The following is a 14,810-nucleotide window of genomic DNA, read 5'->3' as shown; positions in this document are numbered from 1 at the left end:
AACACGTTCAAAAGATCACATGGCTTTCCTCATCCCATAGTGCTGGGAGACCCCCAAAGAAGCTGCAGGATACAGCTGACCACAGAGAATTCAGCAGCCTGTGGCAGAAGGCATGGATTACAGAACAGACAACCACTGTGAATCTGCTTTTTCCTCCCCCAGCCTGCTCAAGATGACCAGTAAAGTCAATAACCTTCACAACCAAGGATCCTGGGGCAAGAGACAAGATCTGGAATCTTTAAACGCAGAAGCTTAATCAAGTCCTGCATTTGCTGGGCCACAACTGCCCAGTGCCATGTGCCATGTTCTGTCTTAGTCTGAAAGGTGCAAGCCAGACGACAGGGATGTACCATGGCCTATCCAGCTGGAGATCCTGAACACCAGTTTTGGTGGAGGAGGACGCTGAGGAGCCTGTTTCATTTAACTACCTTATTCTAAGTTTGGCATTACAGCACATTTGCTCACTGGAGGTGTTTCACCGAGAGAAGAACCTTAGCAGAATACCTGCCTCAGTGCATCATAGCTTTGGCTTTACTCACATACAGAATTACCTAATTAATATAGTAAATCACTTAGATAGTGACCCAGCTGCTGGGAAGTCCATACTGCTGGGCCATACTGCAGTATCCATAGAGCCACTGGCCTTGTAGCTCAGGACAGAGATGCTGAAAACAAAGACATGGGAACCAGCCTTTGGCCCATAGGAAAGCATTACCCATCACCCATTATCATCTCTTTTGACCTCCTGTTCTACCCTGGGTCATATTTCATAAGACCAGCTCTTCTACAGGGAGATCCAAACCAAAACAGGGAAAATGCTGGGTAGGAAAATCTTCTAGTAGAGTAGATACCTGCTACGGACAGCCTCTGCTTTCCATGTATGCATCAAAGACTGGCAGAGACCTTGGACAGGCATGTATCCAAATACATTTCACCCAAAGCATCTTTTTGTTTTTATGTCAACCCATCTCCCAAACAAAACTTATCAGTTCAACAAATCTGAGATACAAATAAAAGGAAAAAAAAAAAGCCTAACCTGATGAGTTTCTGTGGTTCTGTTCCACAGAGCAAAAGAAAAGCCAGCTAGGAGGATGCTATAAAGGACTTTTCTTCAGGAACTTGTACTGCAGAAAAAAAATGCCAGTCACATGTAGGGCACAAGGTTTCCTCTTTTATGGGAATTATCAATTAGATGATGAACTGCTGAATTGAAAGGCTGTGTCTTAGGAAAGTTACCCAATTAATTATGTTTAAAACTGGCTTTGGAAGTTGCTTGCTTTCCTGGATTTTTCTGTTTGATAAAGTTTTTTTTGTTTGTTTGTTTGTTTGTTTTTTAATTCTATTCTCTCCTGTATGAGAATTTATAAAATATGTCTCCTGCAACACACTTCTATTAATCTTTATCACTGAATTCAATAACATCAGAATAAACAGTCCTTTCTTCTCTTCTCTTTTCACCCTAATTAAGATGCTTTTAAATGTCTTCCCTCGCTTCTGCCTTTGGGTGAAATTTAATTAGCTCTTGTAATTAAAACCATACCTGGAGGATGGGGCTCTGCACAGACGTTGGGGTTGGTACAGGCAATGCTGTAGGGTTCCTGCCAGGCTCCAATGATCCCTCAACTCTCAGTGGCACACTTGAGGGGCCTGATATAAGATCCTAGCCAGGAGCTCGTCTGAGTTTTGTGATCAGGGCCCTGGGGGACTCTTCCGGATGCTTGGCCCATGGTACTTCTGTTCTGCATTTTCAGAAATGTTGACACCCAGTATTTCCTTCTGGAAAACTCACCAGGGATTTCAAAGCTTCCCCAGGTGAATGTGGACAGCCTGCCCTGACAGACTTTCCATCATTCAGCCTTGTGTGAATTTTTTTCTCTGTTCATTGACCTTAGGCAGGAAAACAACAATATCAAAAGCACTGAATGGATTAGTCCAAATTTTCTCACTCTTTCTTCAGATGTCTTGCTTCTAGCCCAGATGCAAGAAGGGCTGGAGAGCATCCCATGGTCGCAGCTCCAGCAAATCCAATGCTCCTCTGACACTGTTTCCCTGGCGGCTGTCAGGGCTCAGGCAGGGGTGGCTTTGTCCTCCACCAGCAGGGGAAGGCCAATGCTTCCAGGCCAACTAAGGTCACCAAAATAAGTGACTTAAACCTGTCTTAAGAAAGACAAACAAAAGGCTAGGCCCAAGACTGGTTCAGTAGACATTCCAGATGGTGTGGAAATATTTCCTGGGAAATGAATGAATGTCCAGCAGCCCTCAGCTTCCTCATTCATATCACCTGGAATCAGCCCAAGCAGGTCACTCTGGAAATCATCCCAAACACACATCTCAGATATTATACACAGGAAATTTAGGCCTGTTGCTGTGTTTTAGGGTACCTTTTTTCCCCTTTTTGTCCCATATGTCATGGCACTTGAAGTCATGGAAACATCTGAAAGAATCAGGTTTTTGCATGCGCTGACACCAAGTCACAGGGTGGAGACTTGGCCATGGGATGTGCAGTCCTACCAAAGAAGGTGGCCAGGAGGAAAGGACAGGGGCTGCAGCTCTCTAAACTACTATTTCCAGAAAACCATTGAAACTCCCAACAAAGTGTGTAAGTGGTGGGTATGCAGCAAGCACAGTGTTAGCTATTATGCTAATGTGTTTTGTTGCTGTTGTTGTAGGTTTTTTTTTTGTTGTTGTTTGTTTTTTTGTTTCCTTCTCACAGCTGCACCATGAAATTCACTGAGTTAACTACACCAGAATAATCTATGATGTGGTCTTCATGCACAACTTTAACGGGATGATGGCCTTTTAACTATACTTTAAAAAACAAACAAACACACTAAGAAGACAAAAGATTAAAAAAAAAGGGGGGGGAAAGAAATAAAAAGAAAAAAAAAAATACACCCACAATTCAATTCTAAAAGTTGGTGAGACAGAGAGGCTGTGTGATCACTCTGTCCCTCTGATGCTGACAGCCACAGCCAGACCTACTAAAGTGATTTGAGGCAAAGGATTCTACCACAAGAAAATGTTTAACTAGATATTTTAGCATAAGGACTCAAGCTGCTCCCAGCACCCACAGCCCTAAGCACACCAGGCTCAGGATCATTTCACATCTATATTCCCATCTGGAGAGGAACAAGGCATTTCTTTTAAGTAAAGGAATTTTTAAGTTAGATGAAAGGACTTGCAGAGAGCAAAATTTCAGGACCATTCACAAGAATGCACAGCATCCCCTTTCTCCCCCAGCTCTGCTGTCCCATTCTCTGTAATGGTGCTTTTGTCCATCTGTGATTTTTTTGTTATTGTTTATCATTCACCACCACCCAACCATCAGATAAGGAAGAAAAATCATATTGAGTTTTGTCATTATTTATTACAAATTAAACTTTGCAAATTACCATCTAAAAATCAATAGATTTAAATAAATATACAGATGTCAGGATGCTACATACGGCATGTGTGCAATCAGTCACTTAAAGATGAGACATTATGCACATAAGGAGATATACATAGTACTTTACAGCAGTAGTTTTATTTTAAATTACTAGACTCACATTAAACCATGTGCAAAGTTTCCTTTGGAACAAACCCTTTCAGGATTTTTTAAAAGTTTTTTTTTTCCAAATGACTCAAACCTTCAGAAGGTCAAATAGAAAAAAGTTTCACTGCAGCTTTGGGGACCAAATGATTAGCTTGTTGTTTCATTTACAATACAATCAGTTGGTCTCATTTTGCCCCCCTCTCTAGGGCTTAAAGCAAAATCAAGGAAGTATTTTGTATGTCCAATGGGACTACACTTGCAACAACCACAGATTTTGGTCCATCACCAACTTCAAGCAGTCTTTTTAAATGCTCATCTGTAATACTGGACTGGGCAGCAAGGGGGACCCAACAGTGGATCCAGGACAGCAATTATTTCTCTGCACTAACCAGATGACAGTTGCAGCCACAATTTATAATAGAAGTTAATCTGCCCAGGCAAGCAAAAGTGCATTTGCAATACAGTTCCAGAGCATTGAGACTGTTTGCCTAGAAGATGGGTTTCTAGGTTCTGGGCTCAGTGTTAATTCCAAATTACTCCTTCCCTCCTCCGAGCCAGCATCACAGTGCTGCTCTGGGGAAGCATCCATAATTTTGGCATGGGTTTAAGTCCAACCCTTTCTTCTAAAGCTGTGCAGACATTTCTCTTCCTACTGATCCTTTTCTCCTTGTTAATCCCACCTGGCTGCCCCTTGCCTATTCTGGTTACACTTCTCATAGTGACATGCTATCCATACTGGTTATTTGTTATATAGGGTCTGACTCAGAAACCTGATCTAAGCAAAGCAGCAAGCAAGCCTTTGCGAGCCATTTTCCCACCACCCATCTTCTCTGCCCCTAGCCCTTCCTTTCAGGCAGAGCTGAAAGCGAGCTGGGATATGGGGTGGAGAGCTGGAGGAGCTCTGTCCCACAAAGAGTACATCCCAGTGAATGAGCCAGGTTCACAGCACCGACCCCACCCAGACCAGCAGCTCATCTCTGCCTCGGACCCTCCCTCCCCAGGGCTCCAGGGGGCTCCATGCACAGGGTTCCTTCATGGCAGGGCCAGAAGCTGCAGATGAAATTCAGCTCTGCGTGAGCCTCCCCCCCCAGACGCTGCTCTGCCAGGCAGGGGCCGTGCTTGGGTTTGGTGCAAGCTCCAGTGGAAGCAAGCTATCATTCACCTGAAGAGCCACTATAGGATGGCCCTTCAGGGAACTTCTCAGCCAAAGAATGCCACTGACCACTCAGTTGGCTTTCAGGCTTCAAGGTGATATAACTTTTTATATAAACTGGGAGCTGTTTTACCATGGGAGTCTCATTCATTTGCACATCGCACTGTCTGACAAGAGAAAAAAGTGCAAAGGTGGACCCAGAGGCAGGCCACACTGGAGGCAGCTTACGCCCATCTACCAGACTATGTCTGAAGGGGGCCAAGCTTGAACCATGCTCAAATTTGGTCCAAAGGCAGGGCAGACCAGGCCAGTGATATGAGTGTTCAGTGCTGCCAGGTCCAGATTGCCCAGAGCTGTTTGGTTTGGAAGTGATTTGACCTCCCAGAGCGGGCTGACCACCTGCCTTGGACTCCAGTGCAGAGTTAAGCAAGTACTCTACCAGTAAGACCCTTGCCTGATCCAAAAAGGCACAATTCAGCTCCACAACACATCTAGGACTGTATAGAGAGACACTGATTTCCCTTTATGACAGTCTCTGGAGTGCATGCAGTACTCGTTCACGCAACAGCAGCATGGAGACTTCCACTTCTTCCCCCCTCTGCTCATGGCCTTTCCTTCAGCTCTAACTACCGACAGCGGAGTTAGCGGCACCCACAGGACTCCAGATTCTTCTGGCGAACTTGGTTTGCACCTGTTCCTTATCTCTTCTTCTTCCAGATGCTTTTCTTCCAAGGCAGAACTGTTGGCTGAGCATTCCTCTGAGAATAGCGCTGCTGCTTGCTGAACTGCAGTCTGGAATCAGCAAGATCCCTGTGAACAGAAGAGACAAGAGGTTCATTCTCCAGTCCATTTTCCCAATTCTCAGCAACAGACTATATTATGCTTTTTGCCAACCAGTCAGTGTATTTTTTGTTGTTGTTTTTTGGTTTTGTGAGTCAGAAGAAGGGGGAAAGAAGAGTGGACATTTCTAGCTGCAGCTGTATTAAGCCGCAGCCCAATACCCCTTTTTCAGCTGGGATGGCCCAGCTGGTGCTTTCCCAGATCTGCCTTTCAAATATTGTTCCCATTGCATCTGATTTAACTGCCACCAATGGAACAACAATCCACCTTGAATTTACCAGCACCCTTTAATTCCTTTACACTTCTGGAATCCATGATCTCTTCCAGCACAGAGTTCCACAGTTCAGTGATGGGATGTAAGAAGAGCTTTGGTCTGAAGCTGCTACTCAATTAACCATTTTCCTATGGGATGATATCCCTCTCTCTCTTCTTATACATCACCCACTCCTTATCAGAGGAACTTCCAACTCCAATCAAGAATTATATTATGGAGTATTCCTCTAGTGTGGGAGGAGGCAAAAAATAATAATAATAAAAAAGGTTCCCTCAGCTGTTAGCCATCAGTTCTACACAGCAGAAATGGTCAAGTCCACTAATTTAAAGGGAGGGGAGAAGCCAGGTCAAATCCAAGTAGCAACTACTGGGGTCATAGTCCCAGATTTTCAAGCACTTGTGAGATAAATTCAGAGTGGGTTTAAATGGCACACTTACCTGAGAGCTCTCAGCAGGCCATGAGGGGAAGGCTTCCTATCATCGCTCTGCGGAGCCTTCATCGATGTTCCAGAGCTTGCTGGGAGCTTCAAACTCTGGCGGTACCTAAGGAGCAAGAAGAGATGCATGAGCCACAGGCATACAGCCATGCTACAGCAGGGACCAGGGGAATGCTGCTCTAATGTCACCAGTGACAGCCTAAGACAGCTCAATGCTGATTTTTGAAGGGTTAATTGCAGCTCTTTGAGTTATCTATTGCTTACTTTTACTGCTATCCTCTTTTGTCAGACCTTGCTCAATTCATCGTCATATTTAATGACTGAGGGTTTCAACTATTGCTTTAGTAAGAAATTAATGACATCTCTTCAATAACTCTGCTCCTCCGCCCCCACTCCCATAGAGGATGCACTCCTCTGTACTGCTGGCTGCAATGAGACTAGTGAGAGTGTGCATGGTACACAGCATGCTACAGAAGGTATTTGACTTCAAGTCCCAGCTCGGAGGAGACAGTGGCATCCCAAAGCAGCTTCACACCCCCCACTCACCCCTCTCCCAGCATGCTGCCAGCAACTCCCTTCCCACCAGCACACCCAGCACTTCCTCAGCTTGCTGGCACCAGGAGGGATGGAGTAACATTGCTTCATATCAGCTAGTAAAGAGACTATTGTACAACAAAACACCCTGGTGACACTTTGCCAGGGCTTCTTGGGAGAGGAATGAAAGCCACTAGACAAGTTCCAGATGTTTGCAAAGAGCTGCAGGGAAGCAGGAGAGCTACTGTAGCTCCAAGCTTCAGCCACCTATTTACACCCTTGCCGAGCAGCCCCCAGGAGCATCCCAGGATCCCCTCAACTCACCCAGGTTTCGGCTGGCAGAAGTTGGTACAGATGCTGTCCCTCGAGTGCGAGCACTCGCACCTGCTGAGCGACCTCTTGCGCCGCCTTGGCGGGCTTCCCAAGCCATAGGGAGCGGTGTGTCTGTTGAAAACAAGAGAAATCAGCTATGCAACTAACTTTTTATTAACCAACAGGTTTATAACGTAGTCTTGGGTGGCAGCCAAGCCAACACCATGATAATAAAAGACTCATCTATAGACATAAGGTGAAAAGGCCACTGATAATTTAAAGCCTTTAAACTCCAGCTCCTCTCCCACCTACTGTTTACCTTACCCCTCCCAAGGAGATTGCTGTGCCAGCGTGTGCTGGGCTGCAAGTGGCATTTTCTCTCCTTGCTGCAGCACCCGAGTGCCTGCACAAAGGCTGCTGCACGGGCTGGGCTGGGCAAGCTGGCGGATGATTAAGGTGACGAGGAGCACGAGGAGCACGGCTGCCTCAGCTCACCACCCACTCCGGCAGCAAGTGGCCAATTTCTCAATGGAGATGTCAAGGCTGTCTCTCTCCCAGAAGTTTTTTACATGCAGGACATAGTACAAATCAAGATGTCTTGGGGACATAACAGGTTCTTCTGCTCACAGCATGCTTTTGGAGCTGTTAGCATGTGTGCATTCCCACTCCATCTCTGATCACAATCTACCCTCCCAGAGGGCTTAGGATTGGCAGTGATTGAAACTATTCACCGAGCAAGCAGTGAGTTGTAATTGCACGTTAGCAAGCATGATTATAACCACACCTGAGTACATGTGTTTTGCTACAAAGCATTGGCCATTGGTCTGAAACTGCATAGAAAGCTGCTTTAACATTCTTGAGGGCAGGACTTGGCAGCCACGGGACTTTAGTGCCAACCCACCACTGTCTCATTAACAATGCTGGCAGGCAGCAGGCAGGGTTACAGTTTGCAAGAGGGTAAAGTAACTTATCTGTCTTGCAGTTATAACATCTTGGTATTGCTTTTGCCTTGCAGAGGTACAAATCTCAAACAAAGATAAAGCCATGGGGAGGCAGCGCCCTGTGCTTTCAACCCCCTCGCCTGTGGATTATGCTGAAACTCCTGAGCAGAAGCACAGTTTTTCCCTTTCCACAAGTTGGGAAGGGCTGAACTCTCAATGCTCTGTGGTGCAGGTGCTGCAAGAACCTCACAGGGCTGGGACCCTTTCTTACCCTCCTCTAACCAAAGCCCACCCTGGATCAGAAAGCCCCATCACTCATCCACAGAGCCACCCCCCCAAAAAAAACTATTTGCACACTTACCCAGGTGTGTTGACCCAGATAATATCCAGGTGACAGAAGTAAATGCACTCTTTATCCAGCCAGCTGTTGCAAGAACATCGCTTGGTCCTCAGGTGCGCTGCGCCAGCCGCAGCGAGGTGGGACTCCAGAGGAGGCTGGCCCGTACCTGCAGCAGAAGGAGGAAGGGATGAGTTGCAGGCTCGGTGCGGAGTGCCGGAGCACCCGTTGCAATTACACCTCTGCAATTACACCCCCGGCAAGCATTAGGGCAATTTCAATATGCAAGCAAGAGGTGCAGCCTGGCTGCTCGGGCTCACCAAGGACTTGCATAACCCAGCTGGGGCACAGCAGAGCAGCCACGCAAAGCCCCCCACGGGGCACCCTCCTGCCCCCACTCCCCAGCCCAGACTCACCATCTTCCAGGAGGATGCAGAGGGCGAGCGCCAGCAGCACGGCACCGGCGGGGTGGCTGGGCATGGCCGCGGGACTCGCAGGAATGGGCTGAGCTGGCAGGAGAGAGGCTTGGAGGATTTCTAATTTTTTTTTTTTCCTCCAATTTTTTTTTTTTCCTTTTCTGTTTTTCCCTCTCCTCCTGCCCTACGGTGCTTCACCCGGAGCCGCCGCGATGCGTCTGGAGGCAGCGGGCTCCCGGCAGGTGCTTTATAGCCCCGCCGCCGCCGCGTCACGGCCGCGCTCCGCCCCGCCGCGTGAAACGGCCGCGGGGGAACGCAGCGGGACCCGGGCACGCGTGGGGGGCGGTGGCGGCCCCCGGGGCCGCCCTCGTCCACCTCCCACCCCGCTCCAGCCCCCTCGGCACGCCGCCAGCCCCGCCGCTCCCCCCAGCTGCCAGAAACACGCGTGGGCTCCTCCATCCCGAGGGGCAGCGTGGGGATGGGGACGGTGCGGGGCAAATTCCCACGCGGGGAGACGGCGGGGGCTTCTTGATGCGTGGGTATGGTGCGTATAGGCGGCTGTGTGCAGGTTTTTCTCCCCGTGGGGGGCGCCCCGAGTGGGGTTTGCTGCTGCCCACGCTGCCGGCAGCAGTACGGGCAGGCCGTAGTGTGCAGCCGCGGCCGGCAGATGGAGCGGGAGGGGTGCAGGCAGCGCCGTGGGAGCCCGCTGCTCCCTGCCCCACGCGTGGGGCTGCCCCCGGCCGTGTCCCCGCAGAGGGAGGGTCACCCTTGTTCCTGCAGCTCCGCATTGCTCCTCTGGGCATGGCAAAAAAAATGCCCCAAACTCCAAAATCTAAGTGCGAAGGCAGAAATTAGCAGGCTAAACTGCTCCACACGGGAAGGCTGATTGAACCCGGGTACAGCAAGCATAATTCAAACCAAGTAAACTTCAGTTTAAATTGTTACTCCTTTTAGCAAGGTATATCTCTTAAATGAAATTTACCATCTCTACTTTCCTTCTCACTATTTTTTTTTCATCAAATCAGTTTAAAGTCTTTTGCCATGTTAAGCAATTAGGATTGTCTGCAGTAAAACTGCCTGACTGCTGCCTGATTTTGCTTCAACATCCGTAACAGCATACTCAACACTACCTGCACATTTTTAGAATTCAAAGAATGTAAAATATATCGTGTAACTCCTGGAGTGCATGAGGAGCCAGGTAAAGCCGCTTTGTCTTGCCCATCAGTTGCTTCATGCAGGGGTAGGGAACTGTCCTCCAGAAGAGCGCTGGGTGCTGGCCACAGCAGGGATGGGAGCAGCTCCCAGGCACTGCACATCCCACCGCTCCAGCTCAAAGAGACAGCTCCTGGCCTCACAGATCCTGAGCACATCTTGGGAGTGGAGCCTGCCTAAGAGCACAAGTTGGTTAGAAAAGCCAAAAACAAAACAAAACAACAAAAAAACTTCACTACTGTGCTTGACTTTCTCAAGGCTTCTTAGGAAAGGGAGTGTATTTTTATCTGTTTACTATGAACTATTTAGGTTTTTATTACACTGTTGTCATGAAAAGATACAAGCTGATGTGAATTACAGTGATTCAGTGTGAGGTCTAATGCACAGTGGAGGAGTGGAAAGAAAAATGCAGTGAGGCAGGATGTGGAAACCTGATTTCACCTGAGCAATAGCTTCTGCTCACTGTATCTCATGGCAGTAAAATGGGTTACGATTGCATTCCTGCTAGCAATGACGAGAGGTTTTAACATTCACCCTGACCAAGCAGCAGGGTGAATCCCTCTCTGTATTCATGGAAATGAACACAAAAGTTGTGTGCAGGGGAGAGTCCGTCATGGAATCAGAATAATATGCTCAGGGGAAATTATTGCTCTATTCACCAAACAGCTCTGATCCTGATGGCACACGAGAGCATAGATACAGCAGAGAGCTCCATTTATTGAGTGGGGATGGAGTGAGCGGGGCACAGGAGGTCAAGAAAGATGAAAAACATACAGCTGGAGATGCAGCTATAATAACAAGGTAAAAGAAACATTAGGCAGAGAAAATCAGGAATAATGAAAACTAACGAAAAAAAATAAATAAGAAAACAATGTTGTAACTGATAAAATAACACTTTTGTGTGAGCAGCAAACAAGCAGAAGCAAAAGGAGGGAAGATTTTGACCTCTGTACCAATGCAACAATAATTCTAAAGACAATAGGGAAGTACAATAGCAGTGTTACCTGTTAGAGCCCATATTCCAGCTGTGCCAAGTTTCAGACTTACGTCTGAGTTTAGATACTAGATGACATTCCAGATGCCAATCCAGTGATTTAATAAATCTGCCCTGGCTCCAGTTTCTGTGATCCTCACTCTGGTCACTGCAGGATGAAAGAAGATATTCTCGACGTGGGGAAGGTAACGCAGCAGTAGATACCCACACAGAGGTAACACAGAGGCTGGGTAATGAATTATATCATTTTGCTTGATGAAGGGGCACTTTCTTAGAAAGGGAGCTACCAGTCATTTGCACAATAACTGAGGCAGAGCCACGGTTATATGCCTTTCCAGGATTCATTTACTGAAAGGATAGCAGAGGACTTCTTTGCATGAAAACTTCTCATTCCTCTGGGAAGGAATAAGAGTCCTAAATTAACCTGAGGTTTTGGAGATCTGGGTTCAAAGTATTTCTTTTATCAGACTCCTTTTGTGTCCATAGCTTTGTCAATTAGCCTACATTTCCGAGAAGCACCTGAAGGTACTTGTATCTGTAAAGCTCTTATACTGTGTTACTAGAAGAAGACAAGTGCTGGGTTATCTGCTAGGTATCTGCCTTTAATGCCAGGTACAAAAATAACTTTACAAACCAGGCCTTTCATCCAAGATCTCTCCCTTGTTTTGTTCATCTCTCATAAATCCCAAGAGTGATTTACACTGCTTCAGAAAATGGAGCAAATGTTACACCCTCTTGTTCATATATGCTTACTGACTGGAGTTTGAACTCATTTTTTTCTCCAGGAAATACCCTACTGTGTTGAGCAGGCACAAACCTGACCAGCATATGTATAGATGTTTGGCACCAGTGCTTCGAAGATCTTAGAGGATGTGAAGCTATGGACGAAGATCTCTGCTTGTGAGAGGCATGTAGGAGTCTTACAGAGGTGGGATTGGGATTGCATTGACCAGGAGAGTTTTGAACTGACTGTGCTCTGACAGCTTTGTACAGGGCTAGAGAATTTGCATGTGATAAACGATGATTTTTACAAAGCAATTTGCCTGTAGGCTTGCAGAGAACTCCTTCTAGGCATAAGGCAAAACAGCTGTTTCAGCATCAACCATCCCCTCAGATATCCCCCGGTATGTAACTATCATTGTTTCAAGAGCAGCTCCTCGTTTTAGGCCAAGCATTCGATTCCTCTTCGTACCATGGGCTGGGAGGTTCAGCCTGGACCGAGAGCGGTGGTTCTCCCTGGCCACAGAGACGCTGCTCCTGTGACTGTCCCTGCTCCCCTGACAAAGAGCAGGGGACATGGTTTCCCAGGGCCAACACTCCTGGCATTAGCACCACGCTAAAATTGCTAAGAAAAACAACAGGCTGGAGCAGAGGGACGGGTCTGGGCTACACAAACAAGGCTTCCAAAGAAGGAACAAAGCCGTACACAGGGTCCTAAATGCCAAAGATGGGCTTTGCCTCCTGCAGTTATTTTTTCCCTTTTGTTTCTGACTGTAGGAATACATTGTTCACTTCATTGTGAAGAGTTCCAGGCAGACATGACGAAAGGGACAAAAACGCTTAAGAAAAGAGACGTCCCGTGCAGCATTCATGAAATGCGCTGTTTGGAAACCAGGAACGAGCAAACAGGAAAGCACTTTAACCATTGAGAAGACGGGATCCCAGCGTGTTTTTGGCACCAGCGGGAACAATAGGGTGATGTCACAAGCCAGAATTCCCCACGGTGGGTGAAAGCCCAGCAAATAATCATAATTCTTGTCCTGGGACATTCGTAAAATTTTTTCACAGTTGGTCATCCCCCACTGAGTCTCTGCTAGGAAGTATAGGAAGGCGACATTGTCAAGTGAGGTTTCCTCTGGGAGAGTCATGTCCCCTCCTCCCCCCATCAACACATGAATTCTTATAAATCGCAGCTTTCTGGTGACTACGAGGAATTTCATTAGAGCAACACTGGTGTTTGGAGGCTGAGGACTAAGCTGTCTGAACAATGCATTTCACCCTGTGAAGAAGGATGCACGTGAGGGTCTGGATACTTATAAGGGCAAAGGGGCAGAAGCACCATTTGCTACCCAGGGCTTTGACCCTACAAAGCATTGCTACAGAGCTTTGTCCTTTTAGTTTGAAAAGTGCTGACAAGGAACTTAGGTGACCCCATCCTCTCCAAACACTGGGTTTTGGAGAATTTCAGCCTAGTTTAAGGCTATCGAAAGGCATGACCAATACTAGGACATCCTCCATATCCTAACCTCACTTTTTTATTTTGGCTTCAAATCCATGGAGAGTGACCTGAAATGTGCTTCAAGCACTCAGGCATTTTCTGAAGCAGCTCTTGAACTCCCCCTGGCTCCTTTCTTTGGACAGGGACTAGTCCCATGCTGAGACTGGGGTAGCCAAGCAATCCTTGCATGCACTGATAAATTTCAGTCATTGTTTGGCTATTACTGAAAATCCAGGCAGCTCCCACATGTCCAAAATCTGTTCTGCAAGAGCTTGGTCAGCTTTTGTGTGGATCACACCAACTTTAGGGTGTCACTTTTTTTTTTTTTTTTTTTTTTCGAACTTTGGTGTGAGTACAAGGGAGAGGAAGGACTGCCTGGCTGAGCTGGAGATGGGATTACTTTTTCAACAGCAAAAAGGACTTGAATGAGTTTAAATCAGTCATGAAATGGCAACCTTAAAGAAAAGAAGCTTTAAGACTGGAGTGCCTGCATGGTTTACTAACAGATTTGTCCCTGTTCTATGTCAGTGGTTTACATTATCAACGCCTGAATAGAACATGAGGGGATGTTTACCACAGTCCCATTTTCTAGATATTTGTGTGTTTTCCCCATCCTTGGACTTTCCAGAGAAATCCTTTTTCCCTCACAAACATGGAGAGAGGCAGCCTGTTTTTGAAAGGTCTGTTTTGAGAGGGTCTGTTTTTGAAAACCGCAAGATCTTTCCTGCTGCCCCCAACTCTGCACACCACAAGGTAGGCAGAAAAAATCCCCCCAGGAAGGTGAAGGAAGAAGGAGAGGTCAGCCAGGAGGATGGAAGATGCTGCCTCCATCCTTCCCAGTGGGGTGCGAAGCGGGCAAGGAGCAGCAGCTGGACAGGGTTTGCATGGACTAGAAGAGTAGCATCACCCAGAAAGTGTCCGTCCCTGTGGCAGTACTGATCCCCAGGCATGAAGAAATTATCGCAGGCATGTCATGCATGTAGAGGAGACAAAGCCACTAGCTTTGCTCTGCAGGGAGCACTTTCCTGATACCTTTTTTTTTTTTTCTTTTTTTTTTCCTGCCACTTTTCCTACCACTTTTCCAGCTGAGTTTAAATTTACAGCTGTTATAACTACTTATGAGATAGCAAAGGGAGGGGGCAGGCATCAAATAAAAACGTGCTGCCCTTCCTCAGTACTTCTCCACTTTAACTAGAGGTCTCAGAAGTCATTTGAAGAGGGCAAATCTGATATCACTGGGGTTATGGCCATGATGGGTCTGCCTTGGCAAGTCTGTCAGGCAAGAGGAGGCCCCTGAGGCACTGCAATTCAGGAAGCTGCTAATGAAAATGTAACGGCAAGATTGCCTCTAGGACCTGTCTGAATCAGTTCCTGGAATGGACTATCTAAATTGGCAATATTGTGAATATCGCAACATGAGATTAGCTTTGGAAAGCACATTCAACCTTGTATATTGAGACTCTCCTAGTACATCAGGCTTGGATGAGACCTACAGCAGGAGCTGAAGATGCCCTCTTCCTTGCAGCAGGAATTGTCCACCCTCCCCTTCAGCATCTTCTTCTCATTCTGCCACAGACCACAGATCTGATCTAGTCTGGTTTTACCACT

The 14,810-nt window shown here is 47.0% G+C and overlaps 1 protein-coding gene across 1 annotated transcript; it reads right to left on the bottom strand.

The window, feature by feature from the left end:
- Positions 1 to 3,347: 3,347 nt before the first annotated feature.
- EDN2 (endothelin 2) lies at positions 3,348 to 9,006 on the bottom strand. The gene is made up of 5 exons (XM_027443949.3): positions 8,779 to 9,006; positions 8,387 to 8,531; positions 7,097 to 7,216; positions 6,240 to 6,344; positions 3,348 to 5,498 (listed from the first exon to the last, which is right to left on the bottom strand). The coding sequence occupies exons 1-5, from the start codon at positions 8,840 to 8,842 to the stop codon at positions 5,387 to 5,389; spliced, it is 546 nt and encodes a 181-aa protein (XP_027299750.2). The 5' UTR covers positions 8,843 to 9,006; the 3' UTR covers positions 3,348 to 5,386.
- Positions 9,007 to 14,810: the final 5,804 nt, after the last annotated feature.

Source organism: Anas platyrhynchos, chromosome 24, assembly GCF_047663525.1.
Source record: "Anas platyrhynchos isolate ZD024472 breed Pekin duck chromosome 24, IASCAAS_PekinDuck_T2T, whole genome shotgun sequence".
NCBI lineage: Eukaryota > Metazoa > Chordata > Aves > Anseriformes > Anatidae > Anas > Anas platyrhynchos.
This window is presented reverse-complemented; position numbering and strand designations above follow the sequence as displayed.

Excerpts from the sequence above, each read along its gene's own strand:
- EDN2 (XM_027443949.3), bottom strand. The coding sequence starts at position 8,842 with ATGCCCAGCCACCCCGCCGGTGCCGTGCTGCTGGCGCTCGCCCTCTGC. Across the intron at positions 8,532-8,778 it reads CTGCATCCTCCTGGAAGATG|GTACGGGCCAGCCTCCTCTG; the intron begins GTGAGTCTGGGC and ends CTTCTGCTGCAG. Across the intron at positions 6,345-7,096 it reads TTCTGCCAGCCGAAACCTGG|GTACCGCCAGAGTTTGAAGC; the intron begins GTGAGTTGAGGG and ends CTTGCTCCTTAG.